Genomic DNA, 17,433 nt, shown 5'->3' with positions numbered 1-17,433 from the left:
TAAATAAATAATCTTTAATTAGCAAAACTCAAAAAATAATTAAAAAATGAAAAATAATCGTATGTTTTATTTATTTATAAATTTCCAAGTGGAGGATTTTTTTTGAGAACTTTAACGAAAATGTACTGGTACTGTTCATTTTAACGAATGATCATATTTTTACACTAAAAAATTAATTTTCATACTATTAATTTTATCTTTTGTTTGACCCTCATCTTTTATTTGACCCAACAACTGAAAAACATGTACACGCCGAGAAATCTCGGCCTATTAGTAGAAGATACAACTCACTTTTTCTCTCTCTCCCTTTATTTTCAAACCCCCAAAGCAAAGCCGCCCGCAAACATTCAACACCGCCTCATCACCCTGTTGTGACTCTCTCCTTTCCTCTTCCCTCCCTAATTGTACGCTTCTCTCCCCTTTCTCTCTCTCGTACGTATTTTCAATTTCTTCTGGTTTTCTTACAATTGTGGTCGATTGTTTTGCTTTTTCTGTTGGATTCATGCACCCTTGCCTTAATTTGTTAGATTTTCGTGCTCATTGGCATGCCTTCGCATCTCCCTGTACTTTTGTGTTTTCGGTGTGTTAATGCTTTTGTTTCTCGTTTTGCTTCGTCAGCTTTCAGTTACTTTCGTCTGCAACAATAAATCTGTGATCATCATACAAAAAACCCAGTTTCTTAATTGATTTTAGAGAAAACCCAATTTTCTTATTTGAGTTTTTACACAAAATTTGAAGTGGTTTTGCCGGTGGATCTCGAAGTTTCGAGCTTTCACGGGTTTTGGTTTGTTTCACTCCACAAATATTTCAGACTCCTGACAATGGCTTTCCCTCTGCAAAATGGTCCTTCAAAGTTGGTCTCTTTCTTTGGCAGACATGCTCTGACAGCCATGTGTTTCCCTTAGACTGTGGAATGTTACCTGGGGTTGTTTATTTTTGAATTTTTTTCGAGTTCCTTCTCCTGGGAGTGTTTGGATCTTGTGATTCTAAATCCAACCCTTTTTCTGTTTTGGAATTTGGAGTTTGCCGGTGAAATTTCCAGGGTTTCTAAAAATTTTCCTCCTTTGGGATTTTAACCTATTCAATTTGATTGCTTTATTTGTAGAGGGCCCAGTTATAACCACCGCTTTTGAATTTCAGTAATTTTGGGATGCGATTTTTTTGAATTTTCTGGCTGATTGTGTTTGGCTTTCACTGCAGTGCATTACACAAAAGAATATTCAGGGATAGGTCATACTTGATTGAGGCATAAAATTTGATTCCTATTTATAAGCATTAAAGACATTCTCCCAATGCTTAATTTTGGCAGGGCCAGAAGTCAGTCAAGAACTAATAGATCCGTGTCTTTAGGAGGTGAGTTTTCGATTGCGTTCAATTATGATTATCTTTTCTTCTGTGAATTTGTTATGTTCATCTGGCGGTTATGAGAAACGATGATTTGAAGGAGGTAGAGGTGAAATTAGAATCTGCTCCATATGTTTTGAAATTTGTTTATAACAAAGGTTTAACTGCATTGTTTCAATTCGGATATTTTGTGCTTTGAGTTATCTGGATGTTTTAAGCTTGTGTCTTGGACCCTGCTGTGCTTGTAGGCATGGAGTACCCAGATCCCAAGAGGAAGAACAACAAATTCTTTTGGCTGCTACTGTTACAGCATTATGTATTATTATGCTGAAACAATCCCCATCTTTTAATACCATAAGCTCGGTAATCCCTTAATCCTGCGTATTTTCTTTGGTTGAACGTATACTTCGGTATGTGATTATTGTGTTAGAGTGACTATCTGCGTAATGATCATTTGCTTCATGCAATTGATTCCTTTTTTATTAGACAATTATCTGTAGCTTTTTTTTTTCCTGTCTTTCCATTTGATCATTATCCGACAATAATTATTTAGTATTGAGGTCGGACATATTCGAGAATGTCTTGGTTGTATATGCTGTTTCCTTGGATGCATGATTAACTTATATATGGCGACCTAACTTAACTAGACTGCAAAAGCCAACTTTTTGCTCTTTTGAAAAAAGTGGCCCTGCTGGATGTTATATATGGCGAGGCGACTTTCAAACAGAAATACTTATATAACTTTGCTCTTTTGTCCAGATATCACTGATGGACAGAAGCGAATAGTTGTTGCTAGTGCTATGTTTTTAGTTAACCCTAATGAGCCACCATGGCGTGAATGGGTAGGTGGTCACCACTGATCACTGAGGAGCCTCCATGGGTGCCTCAAAAATAGGCATACACCTATGTTCTGAGGGAGGGGGGACAGGGTGAGGGAATTCGGGACACCAGAGAGAAGAGAAGGCTAAGGGGTCCTAATAGCCTTGTCCTAGGAAATCATGACGGCGATCACAGTATGATGTTGATTTGGTTATCGTCATTGGAGAAAATCATTATAGATCATATCATCTTGCTTCTGGTGGGGTTAATCAAATCTGGTCCTGTCCTTTTTCTTGTTGTATATTGTTGATACCTGCTTGGGTCAATTATTTCCCATCTGCAATCTCCTTAATGTTTGACAGAGTGGTAGACTTATTTTTTGGCGTATTGTGATTATCGTTGATGCTTAAAGATACGAAAATTTGGGTACGAGATTTTTGCGCTGTTGCATTGGAACATTTTGCGAGTTCTATTTTCTTTTCTTTTTTGTGTGGCAGAAGTAAAATGTTCTATTTTGTTTTCATGTCTTCAACAAAATTGCAGAAGTTCTATGTAAAAGACCTTTTCTTACCGTGTACTATTTATATTGGTCCAGTTCTCCCTTCGTGAAGCAGGGGTAACTCATGTCCTAGTAACTGGAGGTGCTGGATATATTGGTTCACATGCTGCATTACGACTCCTAAGGGATCAATATCTTGTAACTATTGTGGTAGGTCTCTGTTGGATGAAGTCAAGGTCTTCTCTATTACTTAACTTGATAATTACTCTAAACCTAGAAATATTTCTTTCTTTCACAGGATAACCTCTCACGGGGAAACCTAGGTGCCGTCAAGGTTCTCCAAGAGTTATTTCCTGAATCTGGGAGGCTTCAGTTTATTTGTACTGACTTGGGGGATCCAAAATCCGTATCTTTGTGAAAACATAAACTACTAAAAAAAAATCTGAAAATATGACATGTAATTTCATTTCTAAATACATTCTAATAACATTTAATGTCCTTAAATCAAAATTTTCAGATTCATAAGTTTTCAGTCAAAGTTATAGGCTAGCTAGGGATGAACTCCTAATATATGAAGCAAAGCAAAATATGGACAACATCATCCCAATATATGAAGCAAAGCAAAATATGGACAACATACCAAAGCCATGCTTGCCACCCATTCGTTTGCACTTTATGATTTAGATTTTCATGGTTAATCTGCAAGCAATGAGGATAAAATAAGACGTCTAATGATAATGCACAATCCCAAATATAAAGGTTGTAAGCAATTTAACCTAAATACCTTTAACCTTGACAATTTTCTCATATTGATACTTTTACTCCAGTTACTTTTAGAATACTGAAAGATTAATAATTTGTCAAGTTTGAGGTAACAAATTGTAACATGTTTACAAAATTAAATAGCAAGAAATGTTACCTTAGTCTTGTACTTCAACCTTTGTACTTTGAGACGGGTGTGATGCTTGTAAAACTGACAAAAAATGCAATTTTATTTCTATTTGAAAATTGAATGCAATTTGAATTTATAGTATACTTCCGTATGAAAATAAGAGAAGACTTACCGTATTTAGAAAAGTTGTTTGGTCACTATTAATCTTTTTCCTGCACTCATAAATTGTTTTTGTTTTTTTATAATTTAAGATAATTAATTTGTAGATACTCATTAATAAGTTTCTTTTAATGAAAAAATAAATAAATAAATCTATACAGAAGTAAAAAAAAAAAGAAATTTTCAAGCAGGGAAAAGCAAAGTACTTCTCATTATAAAGAATTTTAAACAAAGTAGCAAAACCTGTGAAAAAAAAAAAACAATTCATACGCAAATAAAATGAAGTATTTACCTTTTTTTTTTTTAACAAATTTTATTTTATTAGTCCCCCTCTCTGTTTAATCACAAAATAGAAACTTAAAATTTCTTTTCTATGTCAGAGGTTAATTTACCTATTTATTTTGCTACTTTCATTATAATAAGGTATCTTTAATTTTATTTGCGTATGAATTGGTTTTTTTTACAGGTTTTGCTACTTTGTTTAATTTTGCTAGTTTGTTTAAAATTCATTATAATGATAAGCACTTTGCTTTTCTCTGCTTGAAAATTTCTATATTTTCTTCTGTATAGAAGAATTTATTTTATTTTTTCATTATAATTTGAGATAATTAATTTGTAGAACGATATAGAGAATGTCATTAAAAATAAATAGGTAAGAAATTGTGTTGTACCTAATTTGTTGGACTTTATTCCAAATACGTATGATGTGAGGAGTTGTTGAAGGTTTTAATTCTTCTACAACCTTTTTCATGCGCCACCTGTATATTGAAGATATATATAATGTTAGAATTTCTTGTAACAGACTTGTTAAAGAATTTAGAATACATACTGCTCATGCTTCTTCTTTTTCCACTCTCTTTGAGAATCAGTTGGCTTATATCAATAGTTTTTACTCCGACAAATATCTCCCAACCAGGTGTAAAAATAGAGACACGTCTGTTTGAGATCTTCTTAATAGGTAGTTCCTTCTTCATTTTTTTGTGGGTATTCTTGTAAATATCCTGAGAATGAAAACAAATAATTTTTTTTTAATTACCATAGCAAACGAAAAGCACATTAAGATAATCAAAATTGAAACTCATAATGTGATCAAATTCAAAATATTAAAAAATTACTTCAATTTCCTCTAAATTTCCTCTTTTAACTTCCAAAGTTACCCAAAAAACTTCACAGTAAAAAACGGAAAATCAAAGACCCAAATTTTTTAAGTCCGTAGATTGATAAAATCTTACTTATACAACAAAACTGTAACATTCCACATCGTCCAAGGGAGTGATCCTTATATGTATATTCTCATCCCTACCTAGCATGAGGCATTTTGGGAGCTCACTGGCTTCGGGTTCCGTAGAAACTCTGAAGTTAAGCGAGAAGGAGGCTAAAGCAATCCCATGATGGGTGACCCATTGGGAGGTTGCTCGTGAGTTCCCAAAAACAAAACTATGAGGGAATGGTAAGCCCAAAGCGGACAATATAGTACTACGGTGGTGGAGCGGGCTCGGGAAGTGAACCGCCCCGGGTCGGGATGTGACAATTTGGTATCAGAGCCTAACCCTGGCCGTGGTGTGCCGACGACGGTGGTGGAGCGGGGCCGGGAAGTGATCTGCCCCGGGTCGGGATGTGACAATTTGGTATCAGAACCTAACCTTGACCGTGGTGTGCCGACGAAGACGTAAATGTACGTTTCATGGTTCAACAAGTATACCTAATAATTGGATATGCTGCTTTAAGGATTGGTGTAACAATAAAAATATTGGATTAAGTAGCAGCATTAAGGATTTTCTGATGGGAGAAGAACCCATCATTGTTTCATTTTAGTGCTGAAAGAAGAACTCTTGCTTTGTATGTTGTGATCTTTACGATTACCATGCCATTTGAACAGTACAAACGTCTTGATTCTTTGAAAAAGAAAAATCTTGATTCTCTTTCCCACATAAGGAATCTCTCAAAACGGATTCATGAAGAACAAAGAGACGGTTCCATTAAGAAGAGGATTGCATATATGGTTAATGTGTGTTTCTCAGTCTATCCATGTCTAATTTGAATTGTACCCATGTTTTGTTGAAACGTACTAATATTGGCTTGCCAAATTGAAACGTACTGATACTGATAGAAAATAAAGAAATAAAGAGAATAGGACAAAGAGAATGAGAGAGAGGAGAGTCCTAGAAAGAAAGGTTATAAAAAAATAAATTATTATATTACATCCAACATTATACATCTCACAACACATCAAAGCAGTTATTTTAAGATGCATAGAAACAGCAAACTAACCGCTGATAATGACCAGAAAAACTGATGCTAAGATTGATAAATTCGTACCGAAACGAGAATTTCCACCTGACAAAGAGGGCACTTCGGTGAAACGTGACTTTTGACCAGTGCACTACATGATTGGCAACAGAGCAGATGCCCACAAGGAATGAATGCGTATTGCCTTCTACTCGTATGACATACGACACACAACTGATGCCTTGGAACTTCATCCTCTGCATCCGCTCCTTGAACTTGAGTTTCAACATTGCTCTCAGAAGCACGAATTGCTTGCAGTAGCTGCCTTCGTTGCTTCCACATTTTCCATCTATTCCAATTCCTGAAACAAATATTTGTAAATGAACAGCAACTTAAGTTTCAGTTAGTAGCCCGGACATGGAGAAATATTGATATGAATATCCGCGGAAATATTGATAAGTTTTTATGTTAATTTAATGGAAACTTGATATTAAACACATAAATTCTAAACTCCAAATTCAAACCAGTAAACATCCATTTTTAACGTATAAACTTTGTAAAATAGTTTACATCGTAATCGAAATTTGCATGCAAGGTGAGGGGAAAAAAAAAAAAAAGAGTAGCATTAAGCTCACTGCTAAACTAACAATAACACACTTGGAATGTGATCCAGTGTGTAAAAATGATTCACTCTATACCATCCCATTTTGTTTATACTCTGTGTACACGAAACCATGACTGCCAGACAAAAAAAATATTTCTGAAAAAGAAACACTTAGGCAAAGGATCCCTAAATAAAAAGGAAACTAATAAAAGCATTTAAGGAACAGAAAGAAAATTAATCAGTACTGATCCCATATGGGCTCAAGTTTTATTGAAATTGGCACCGAAATTTCTCCAAAATCTCCATATTATGACAGATTCTTTATCAAAATAAAGAAATTTAACTAGCATTGCCAACATTACTAAAATATCTCTGAAACTTTGTAGCTATCATAGCAAGATAGCGATTCCCCTTCCCCCCCCCCCCCCCCCCAAAAAAAAGTACCGCTAAGCCAATTTTTTAATGAAACATCGGCCAACATTTCAGTAGTGTTCAACATTTTTTTAATCCTTGATTGTACAGCATTAAGGGAACAATAGGAAATTACACGCGTATTATCCAAATTCAGTAGCAAAACAAAAGGTCTGACCCTTAGACAAGCCTATAAACATATAATAGCTATAAAGATTGAATAGTAACTCACAAGATGAGATCATAAGAACTTAAGGTTTCAAGGAAAATTGTACCTGGCAACAAAATAGCCAAGGACTCCGATTGATACTGAACCAAGAACAATCCCAGTGAATAACAGTACTTGTGTGTGTGCTGTAAGATCTACAACCATCTGATCCTTAGACATCTCAGAGCTGCAAATCATACAAAATCAGTTAATGCACATCAAAGTACAGAGAGCAAGTATTAAAGCACAACCATTCATGCTTCAGAGCAGAAATGATATATAATAGATTGACAGACAAAAAGACAAATATGAAATTCAATCTATAAGAAAAAGACTGGGAACGACAATTGGAGAACCACATTTGCCGGAATAAGAGTAATGACTTTTCAAAATTTAACAGCGAAGTTGAAGATTCAAAAGAATGTGCTCAGAACAAAGCCACTTACAGAAAATAGGGAAAATCCTTGCAGGACTTGACTTCCGGCACTCCATTTTTGAAACTGCAGAGACCAACAGCACTAATTTCCTTTCCCAAGGGAAGAATCGTCACTTGCTCAAGCACACTGGCCTTCGAAACCAAAACCAAATCAACAACAAAAAAAAAAAAAAAAAAAAAAAAACCATTATAAATACTACAGAAGCTAAAAACACTACCATCTCCAGTATTGGTCCAAAGGGCTCTTTTTGGCCCGAAAATGTCAAACCCCGTATCCAGCAAGCATTCTAAGGTGGGCTAAATCCTAGGCTTGCAAAATAAAGCAAGCCCTACAGCCCGAGCTATATTCTCTTGTTCTAAATTTTTCTTCATATGTTTAATATACAAAAAAGTAGTAAAGTAGTGGTGTGTAGCCATATCGTCTGGGCTATACATTAAAAAAAAAAAAAAAAAAAAAAAAAGCACAATGAGAGCTAAAAGTTTGCAAAACTCACTGGGTACTCATGGCCTAAAAGTGTCTTCACGGATGAATAGAGAGAAGCGTCAACAGGATGAAAATGCCGATACACTGTAGTAAGAGGTAACGGGTGCCTTGATCCATCCAGATTCACGCTAACAAAATCAGAACTTGACTTTTGGGAACCACCACCGCCGTCAACAAGAATGAAAGGAAACTACACAAATAAATATAGATCAAAACTAGCACTGATATTCTAAATGTTTTTGCAAGAACACGTTCAAACAAATTAAATAAGGGCATGAACCCCTTATCCCTTCCACACACACTTGTGAAATTCTGTCATTTGATCATCATTATAACTTTGAATCCAAAAGTTAAGTTAAGAGGGTGCGTGGAAGGTAAAAAAATATGTGCGAATAGCACCAACCATTAAATAAGCAATCAAATTAAAATACAGAGAGAAGAATAAGAATAAAACCTTTTGTAAGGACCTGGATCCTCGCTGTGACAAAGCCCTCCACAATGCTTTCCAATACGCTCCAATATCAGACCGCGGCAATCCCAAAAGCTTCTTCCTCCTGTCATCAGACCGCCATCCGAAAAGGGCCATCCAATCGCGAAATACACACTTGATCAAAAATTTCAATTTCACCAATTCAGTATCATCCAAATAGAGTACAGGGTAAAGAGACCCAAAAATAGATAGAATAATACAAACAAACAAAACGCACCAGTTGGCTTCTCTGAACAAGGACGGCTTTCGTTCCTTGAGGTGGGAGCACGCCGGACTTGGCTTCAACGGTGCCTCGGACGAAGACAAGCTTTGCGTCGGACTGGTCGACCTGATCGAACGCAAGGATTGAACGGAGATCGGAGACTTTGACGGAGGGAATGTTACGGATCTTGCGTAGGGCTGAGGAGTAGGAGCTGAACGTCTGGAGGGTGCGCACTGCGGCGTACGCTAGGGCTACACCCACAATGGGGCCATTGAAGGAGAGGGCTTCGGAGACCAGGGAGGTTAAAATTTGATCCAGCGACGGCATTGCGGGCGGTGGTTGTCGCCAGGGTTTGCTGGGCGATGGATGAGAGCAGAGAGAAGGGAGAGAAATTGTGAAATCAGAATGCGTATTTTGTTGTAGATGTATTTGACTGTATTTAGGATTAGAGAGGAAGAGTGAATTGTATTTAAGAACAGAGAGGAAAAGAGATCGGCAGCAAGAGACAACGGATAGATTTCATTGTCTGCCTAGTATAATAGGTTTCCTATTATAATTCTAATATAATAATATTTATTAAGGAGGATGTTTCAAAGCATTCCTATATGTATTAAAATTTATACAAATTAAATTCTTATTCTAAATATCACTACAACGTATTTATATTTTTCTTCCCATTGAGTCATTATTATGTAGGGGAAACTTGATATAAGTCCAATTTTTTGAGCCAATAGTAGGTGTCACATCCCGGCCTAAGGCGGATCATCTCCCCGGCCCGCTCCACCACCGTAGCACGATATTGTCTGCTTTGGGCTTACCATTCCCTCACGGTTTTGTTTTTGGGAACTCACGAGCAACTTCCCAGTGGGTCACCCATCATGGGATTGCTCTAGCCCTCTTCTCGCTTAACTTTGGAGTTCCCATGGAACCCGAAGCCAGTGAGCTCCCAAAAGGCCTCGTGCTAGGTAGGGATGAGAATATACATTTAAGGATCACTCCCCTGGGCAATGTGGGATGTTACAATCCACCCCCCTTAGGGGCCCGACGTCCTCGTCGGCACACCACAACCAGGGTTAGGCTCTGATACCAAATTGTCACATCCCGGCCCGGGGCGGATCACCTCCCCGGCCCGCTCCACCACTGTAGCACGATATTGTCCGCTTTGGGCTTACCATTCCTTCACGGTTTTGTTTTTGGGAACTCACGAGCAACTTCCCAGTGGGTCACTCATCATGGGATTGCTCTAGCCCTCTTCTCGCTTAACTTCAGAGTTCCCATGGAACCCGAAGCCAGTGAGCTCCCAAAAGGCCTCGTGTTAGGTAGGGATGAGAATATACATTTAAGGATCACTCCCCTGGACGATGTGGGATGTTACAGTAGGAATAGTCCAGTTTATTAAAATAAATCCAATTTGTTATATTTAATTATTTAATTATCAATAGTTATCTGTTCAATAATAAGATTTATTATAAAAATCAAATTTATTCCCAATTATCTCTTTGCTTATTTCTTTTTATTTATCTTTTTGTTATTTCTCGTTCTTCCTCCTACTTTAAACCCCATTTATAGATTTTATTTTTTAATTTTTATAATCAACCTATATCACATGTTAATTATATTTATCTACCTATATGACATATTCTTTTTTTATAATCAACCTGTTACAGATTAATGTGTCTTACTTGTAGGTATGTTATGTTTTTTCTACCTTTTAATTAGGTTTCATATCTCACGTATATGTATTATATACATTCATATATTTGTTACTTGAGTTAGAATAGAATGCTTTGCAGATAAATTTATGTTAGTATATTAGTTTTTTTGTTATAAGATATTAAATATTTTTTTTTGTAGTTGGAAAATGCATAATATTAGAAGATTTTAATTGATTTTTAATATTTTTAGAAAATATAAAATGAGTATAAAAGAAATAAAAATATATAATTAGATAACTGGACTCACTCCTAAAAACACTCTATGTTTTTGGACCTGGATCTAAAAGCCCCTTATGTGTAATAGCAATAGGTTCCAATTTTTCTTAGCATTCTAATTGAAAAAGGAGTTCTATTGTTGCGTTACATGACCTTTTTTCCCCTTTTTTTTATCAATAGTAAGGTAGGTGGGCCCCTGTAAGTGTTCGCAATGGGAAGCCTCGAATCCCGAGGGAAAAGTGGGATTTTTTCAAAAATTTCATACTTGTTGCAGTCCCAATTTAATTGGGTAAATTTTAGAATTTTCCTTTTTAATGGGATTTTACCATCAGAGATGTTATTCTACCCTCTAATTATACTGTCATTTATACCATCTTCAATAGAGATAGAATCTACATGCATTGACTGTTCCTACCTCTCTATTAAGGTAGTAAAAGATAATATAAATAGATGGTAAATGTAACATTATATCTTTTAGATAGTATCTTGTTTATTAAAGACGCAATCACTACAAAAGATATCCACATGACAACAATCCAACTCCTACCATGTACTCCAGGAGATTTTGTCGGAGGCATCTTAAAAAGAGTTTCTTCCAATTCAAATCTTTTTTGTTATGAAGCATACATTATTCTAAATACAACTATCTGTGCATATGCATGATGACAGCCAAGCACTAAATCTGAGTACTAAATAAGGTTTCAAACTCATAGTTACTAACATAGATAACTACAGGCAGCCACCATTCTATAATCATCGTACAGATGCGGATTATGTAAGTCGAAATGCGTTTTCTGTTTTCCCTATATAAACAAACTAGTAAAATTCAGATTTACTAATATTTTTAATATAGACAATAATAAATTTATAATAAACAATGAGCGGAATTAGAACTTCTATTTATTGCAGAAACCAGAAGTTTCCCGGTATAACTTTTACTTACTGGGAGCAGTCATTGTGCATTTTTTATTCATCAAGAACCCTAGAAACCAAAATTCTTGCCAGCAACCCCAAATTCTGATCTCAAAAGTCTCAAATTATTTCCTTTTTGTCATAACTTTCACTCTCTTTCGGAAATTCGGAGGGATTCATCTATGCAACCCGTATATATCCCGGGTATCTAGTACAACTCTCATGACGTGCGCTCTTCACGTGAACATCCATATGAGGGGGAATATGTTCAAGACTCTTATGTAAGAAAATCTTTCTTCGACGTGCAATCAATCACCGGATCAGTTGGAACCAGTCATGTTCTCATCATCCGAAACATTTTGGAACATGAAATGCAAAGTAGGGAAACTGACTGCGAGTGAAAAGGGAAAAAATGACAGACGTTAGTTACGGTAGCGTAACATGAATGCCTCTTGCACCCGGGTTCGAATCTCTCATTTCGGTGTATACTAGAGTAGTTTTGGAAATTGTCGTCAACAGAAAAAAAAAATAATAATAATTGTAAAAAACAACTTGAAATCCAGTGATACATCATCCAATGCCCAATGTCTCTGCGGTTTGTGTCATTACCCAAATGACTAAAATATGAAACGGCCCAAATACTTACAAGTGTGGTATTTACTTGTTTTGAAACAGGCTCTCAAGTTTTCATGTTCTATTAATGTAACAAGATCAAGACATCATAAAATATATGACAATCAGCGTAAGGCTATGTTAGGTCATCTTCATCCAGCGGTTCTTGCTCCTCGGAAGCATGGGTCTTCAGCGCACTCACATCACCCATCGGCAGTTTCCTGGCAAGCCTGATGATCTGCAGCCATTTCAGTTTAGTGAATTATACGCCAAAAAACAAATGCAGATTTGCAACATATTTATCATGCAAGGCAGAATAAAAACCCAGGATAATTATTATGCAGTCCAATATTTCTGTTCAATGTTGCAGAAATAAACCTCAAGCCCTTGATCAAAGAGGTAAATGTTACATATTTAAAAGTCAAAACTGTATCTTCTTATCAACAAATATAAATTTCTTCACAAATGTCAACAACCAACTTAATATTTATGCAACATCTTGGTAAGCACTAAGCAGATGTGTCAGTTTTAACAATTCTTCACAAGAGCAAAGAAACCGACTGTGGTTGTCTCTGAGTTCTTGAATATGTTATGTCATGCTAAATCAATGAGAGAAAGCTCGATTAAATAGTCACAGTTGCCTTCAGAAAAGCAAATCAAGATCCGTTATCCAAGCATCGCTCCCCAGAAAAGTCATGACTCATACTCAGATTAATACCAATTCAACCAATTCAAATATTCAAAGGCCACAAGCAAACTTATATATTACCATGTGATCAAGATGATTAACTGCGCTTGACTGAGCAAGTTTTTTTATTTCTTCCACGTCACCGCCTGTGTAAGCTGACAGAAGTTTACCAGCAAAACGGCACTGGTCGCTTCTCAAAAATGCATCAACCCTACACAACCAAAAGCAGCAAGCCATTATTTCGTGACATCCATGTTCTGAAATTTTTAGAGTTAAACCAAAATTAAAAAAGAAAATAAAAATCAATAGGATACAATGGCCACTTTACCATGCCTCCTTATACTTATTTTAGTAATTAACAATCTTATTTGTTATGAAGCATACATTATTCTAAATACAACTAACTGTGCATGTGCATGATAACAGCCAAGCAACTAAATCTGAGTACTAAATAAGGTCTCAAACTCATACTTACTAACACAGATAACTACAGGCTGTCACCATTCTATAATCATGATCCAGATGCAGATTATGTCAGTTGAAACCTGTTTTACATACATAAAGAAACTAGTAAAATCCGGATTTACTAATATTTTTAAGTATTATCGACAATCATAAATTTATAATAAACAGTGAGCAGATTAGAACTTCTATATATTGCAGAACCAGAAGTTTCCCCGAGATAACTTTTACTTACTGGGAGCAGTCATTGTAGCATTGTTCTGCTTGCTTGATGTCATGGACATAAAGGTAAATAATAATCGCACCAAGATATGCCTGATTAGACAAAGAATGTAGAGTTAAGTTTATTAAGACATGAAACATAAAGCAGTTAAAAACAGTGACTAACGCGCAAAAGGATAACAATATGTCAATGTTCAAATTGTTTTTTTATGTAGATGCTATTTAAGAACTTATGAACCTTGCACTGGCTATGTGTAGCATTGCACTTATCAGCGGATAACCCAAATCTGAGCATGAAAGCAGCAGCATCTGTATACCTGTAAACAGTGGAAACACTAATTTCAAGATCTCAAGAACGTCTAAGGAAAAACTTCTCACAGGTTACACTAATTCCTGAGAATGAAAACTCCCTTAAATTTTTGACATTTTGCAACCTCAAAGTACTGCCCTTCCAGAACGACTACAATCTGATTCTACAAGGTCAGATCTGTTTGCCTAAACAATGATTGTAACAACTTATTTCATCCTCTCAATCAATTAAATGCTAATGACCAAAGTTTACTCTCCCAATCAACTAAAATAATAGACTGCCAAATTTAAAAGTCAAATGGTAGTCATTTGAAAACTTACTTCTCACTTTTTATGTAAACACTAGTGGCATCACGATATAGATCAAAGGCCATTTGCTACTTGCCATCCTCTTCAAGAATAGCACAAGCATCAGTGTAAAGTTGAATAGCTTCATCAGGCATAGAATCTTCAATAGCACTGTAAAAAGGGTTATCACTTCAAATTGTTCTCCAAAGACACTCTCATTCAAACAGTAAAATCAGTACAGGAAAATAAAAGGTAGCACAAAGAGGCTACGTATATCAAGCTGTAATCCCACATCGAGCATATACAGTACCGAACAAGAGAGCAACTACAAAAACAGCATAGTACTATAGGGAAAGAAAATATAAGAAGAGGAGTTCCATATGGCATGGGAAACTTCAATTGATCAAAGCTTTTACGCTTATTAAAATTTCAGGAACTTACCATACATCTGTGTATGTGAATTTATACAATTGTAAGCTCTTTTTGCGAACAAGAATAAAAGAAATGTGAGTACTATAACGATAAGAATACTTAAAATGGTGAAGAGCCACGCAATTAGTCAACCAATTAAATCTGGTGCTAGTACACTAACACTTTTGGACATAACATTTGAATATCAAAGATCATTATTCAGATTGAGCCATTGCAAATATTGGAAGGATTTTAGGAAATTATTCGACTGAAACACTTTATATTCTTTACTGCCGATATGAGTGAATTCTTTTTTTCTCTAAAAAGGAACCCTTTAAGAACAGTCCAACTTTTAAGAAATTAAGATTCATAGCAGCCAAAAGCAAGGGAGTGAACCATATATTTACCGTGCCCCTTTCGCAAGAGCATCTGATGCAGGTTGTGATCTCCCACACTCAGAGTACAATTCAGACGCCCTTTTATAAAAGTCAGCAACTTCATTCCACTTCCCTAACTCCTTTGCTAGAGCAGCAGCAGACTCCATATGCTTTGCAGCATCCCAGGGTCTGATTGGTAGTAAAGGTTATAGCAAGTAGAAATTATAGAGATCACAAACAAAATCAAATGATACCGAAAGGACAGACCATGCAATTTAAAGATTACAAGGATACGAAGAGATCAATTCCTGTCCCTTCGAAGCTTTTTCCAATGCTTCCTTAGCTTTCTCGTAATCCTTGGCAATCCTAAACCCATTAGCTGCAACAGAAAACGAAGTTTAATCCAAATACCCCATAAACCATTGTAATGAAGGCTTACGGTTGCACAAAACATATTACATACCAGCTTGTTCATACAAAAGAGTAGCGCTATTCCAATCAGCACTCCACCTTGTAAGACTGAGTCTTGTTCTACAATCGAAAACTAAATTCAGAAGACAAAGCTTGAGCAATCAAAGTTACAATACAAACAAAAAAGGGAGTTTTAACGAAACTTTTCTGGAACTGCTTGCTTTTAACGAAAAACCACATTTTTACCTGGTACTATTCACTACACCTTTATTTGTCATTTTTCATTAAAACTAAAATTTTTTTTTTGGACTTTTCGTTGGTTTCCTAACAAAAAAAGACAAAGCTTGCCCTGTTCTGCTCTTCCCCCACTAAACAAATAAACAAATCTCAACCAAAATCAAATTGTCGGTTATATAAATTCCAGAAGTTATATACAACTCTAAATTATTGAAAGATTAGCAGATTACTGAAAGCTCAAGCTTGCCAACTTCATCTTCATATGCAGATTACTGAAAGATTCAAAATTTATGCAACTTCATCCGATTTCCCACCATCCCAGAAAATAAAAAATTCGATTACTCCCCATAACTAATTGAAATCACAACAAGTAAGAGACAATTTTGGCTCAATCTAATTGCATCAATACATAAACCAAACACAAAATTGTATATATTACTAGATATTAAAGAGATACTGACAGTTTATCGGCTTTGGCGAGCAACTTGTTTGGATCGGAACCCGCCATGGATGAACTCCGACTGTCAAGCTTTTTTTCTTTTCCTTTTCTTCTAGTTTTGCAGCGCAGATTGAATGTTTTAATTGGGCAGTTATATTGTTCAAAACAAAAAAAAAAAAAAAAAAAAAAAATTGGGCTGTTATAGTCTGTTACTCGGTTTCCATGAGGTCGTTGCACCTGCTCATTGGCTCCACTTATATTTTCACATGTCCATCCACTTGTACGGACACAATATTATTATTATTATTATTTTTATTTTTTGAAATAGACACAATAAGACCATTTTCAATGGTTGGGCTAAAAGACAAATTTTTTAGCCTGGAAAATTTAGCTTTTAGTCCAGAAACAACTTTTCTGCTCCAACCGTTCTAGCCTAAAATTTTGGTCCGAGATTATTAAAGAATGAACTTAGGCTTTTTTTTTGTTAAATTAATTTTTTTTTTAAATAAATATGTAGACTATAGTAAATTAATTGTATGAACATTTTAATCTAAAAAAATTTAAATTTCGATAAATATTGGGTAGAGTCCACTCTGATTTCTAGGTTAAATTTTGGGGGGAATTTGGCATTGATTTAGCATTTAGCATTTAGCCCAAAATTTCCCCTTGGGTTGGAGTGGGTTTGGGGGAAAATTTTGGAGGGTAATTTGGCTTTTAACCCACCATTGAAGTTGGTCTAAGGTTATGATAAAATCTAAATAATTTTTTTTTCTTACTAGCAGCTAAATTGCTTTGAAATGAAGTTTTCAAAATCGATAATATAAGTAATGTGGCCGAGATTAAAACATAAATACAATTTGTAAAATGTGTTGAATTACAAAAAGAATTGGGAAAAGGTAAGCTAGAGAACTTTGAAGTCTTTTTTGTGTTTGTGAGTCTGGTATTGTTGTTTTCTGCCCTTCTACTACCTTATATAATTCTCTACTTACAAAAGATAAGAATTTACATTGCCACTTGATCTTTCTTCCGCACAAAACCACCAAAATGCCATCAAAAAACAACTTTTTCTCTATAAAAACTTGCTGAGTTAACAGCATAATGTGTAAGGGTATTTGTCGTCTATAATGACACGTGTAAGCACTTTGAAATCCTTGAACCTGCGGACTGTTTATTTCTATTATGAAAAAAAAAAATTGTTATTGGCATTCCAAAAATTTTATTTTACACTTCAAATTTTTTATATTTAGAAAGAAAAATACACTTATGAGGAGTGTAGAATGAGATTTTTGAAGTGTCAATAACACTTCCCAAAAATAAATACTCATCATCTTGTTTTTGTTGTCAAAATCCTCATCAT

General features: G+C 35.4%; 2 protein-coding genes and 1 long non-coding RNA gene across 4 annotated transcripts; 1 reads left to right on the top strand and 2 right to left on the bottom strand.

Annotated features, from left to right (window-relative positions):
* Positions 1 to 207: 207 nt before the first annotated feature.
* LOC137729160 (uncharacterized) lies at positions 208 to 3,187 on the top strand. Of its 2 annotated transcripts, XR_015951991.1 has the most exons (5): positions 208 to 404; positions 1,310 to 1,353; positions 1,593 to 1,707; positions 2,759 to 2,872; positions 2,961 to 3,187. It is a non-coding gene; the product is annotated as an uncharacterized LOC137729160 (long non-coding RNA). The 2 variants fall into 2 exon arrangements; XR_015951990.1 differs by lacking the exons at positions 2,759 to 2,872; positions 2,961 to 3,187 and adding an exon at positions 2,104 to 2,592 and having other exon boundaries at positions 232 to 404.
* A 2,671-nt stretch (positions 3,188 to 5,858) lies between these two features.
* On the bottom strand, positions 5,859 to 9,273 carry LOC137729158 (E3 ubiquitin-protein ligase SPL2). The gene is made up of 6 exons (XM_088678227.1): positions 8,793 to 9,273; positions 8,540 to 8,689; positions 8,096 to 8,275; positions 7,612 to 7,733; positions 7,233 to 7,352; positions 5,859 to 6,303 (listed from the first exon to the last, which is right to left on the bottom strand). Exons 1-6 carry the CDS (start codon positions 9,102 to 9,104, stop codon positions 6,012 to 6,014), a joined length of 1,176 nt encoding a protein of 391 aa, XP_088534353.1. The 5' UTR covers positions 9,105 to 9,273; the 3' UTR covers positions 5,859 to 6,011.
* Positions 9,274 to 12,147: 2,874 nt separating this feature from the next.
* Positions 12,148 to 16,257, bottom strand: LOC137728925 (gamma-soluble NSF attachment protein). Its single transcript, XM_068467731.2, is given in 9 exon segments — positions 12,148 to 12,470; positions 13,002 to 13,131; positions 13,618 to 13,697; positions 13,843 to 13,921; positions 14,235 to 14,372; positions 15,020 to 15,178; positions 15,284 to 15,368; positions 15,453 to 15,520; positions 16,099 to 16,257. Coding segments are annotated over 9 exon segments (888 nt in total). The 5' UTR covers positions 16,146 to 16,257; the 3' UTR covers positions 12,148 to 12,368.
* Positions 16,258 to 17,433: the final 1,176 nt, after the last annotated feature.

This window comes from Pyrus communis, chromosome 10, assembly GCF_041283825.1.
Source record: "Pyrus communis isolate YQ-2024b chromosome 10, ASM4128382v1, whole genome shotgun sequence".
NCBI lineage: Eukaryota > Viridiplantae > Streptophyta > Magnoliopsida > Rosales > Rosaceae > Pyrus > Pyrus communis.
This window is presented reverse-complemented; position numbering and strand designations above follow the sequence as displayed.

Coding starts and splice junctions, on each gene's coding strand:
- LOC137729158 (XM_088678227.1), bottom strand. CDS start 9,104: ATGCCGTCGCTGGATCAAATTTTAACCTCCCTGGTCTCCGAAGCCCTC. Junction 8,276..8,539: donor GATCCAGGTCCTTACAAAAG/GTTTTATTCTTA, acceptor TTATTTGTGTAG/TTTCCTTTCATTCTTGTTGA. Junction 7,734..8,095: donor TTTTAGGCCATGAGTACCCA/GTGAGTTTTGCA, acceptor TTGGTTTCGAAG/GCCAGTGTGCTTGAGCAAGT.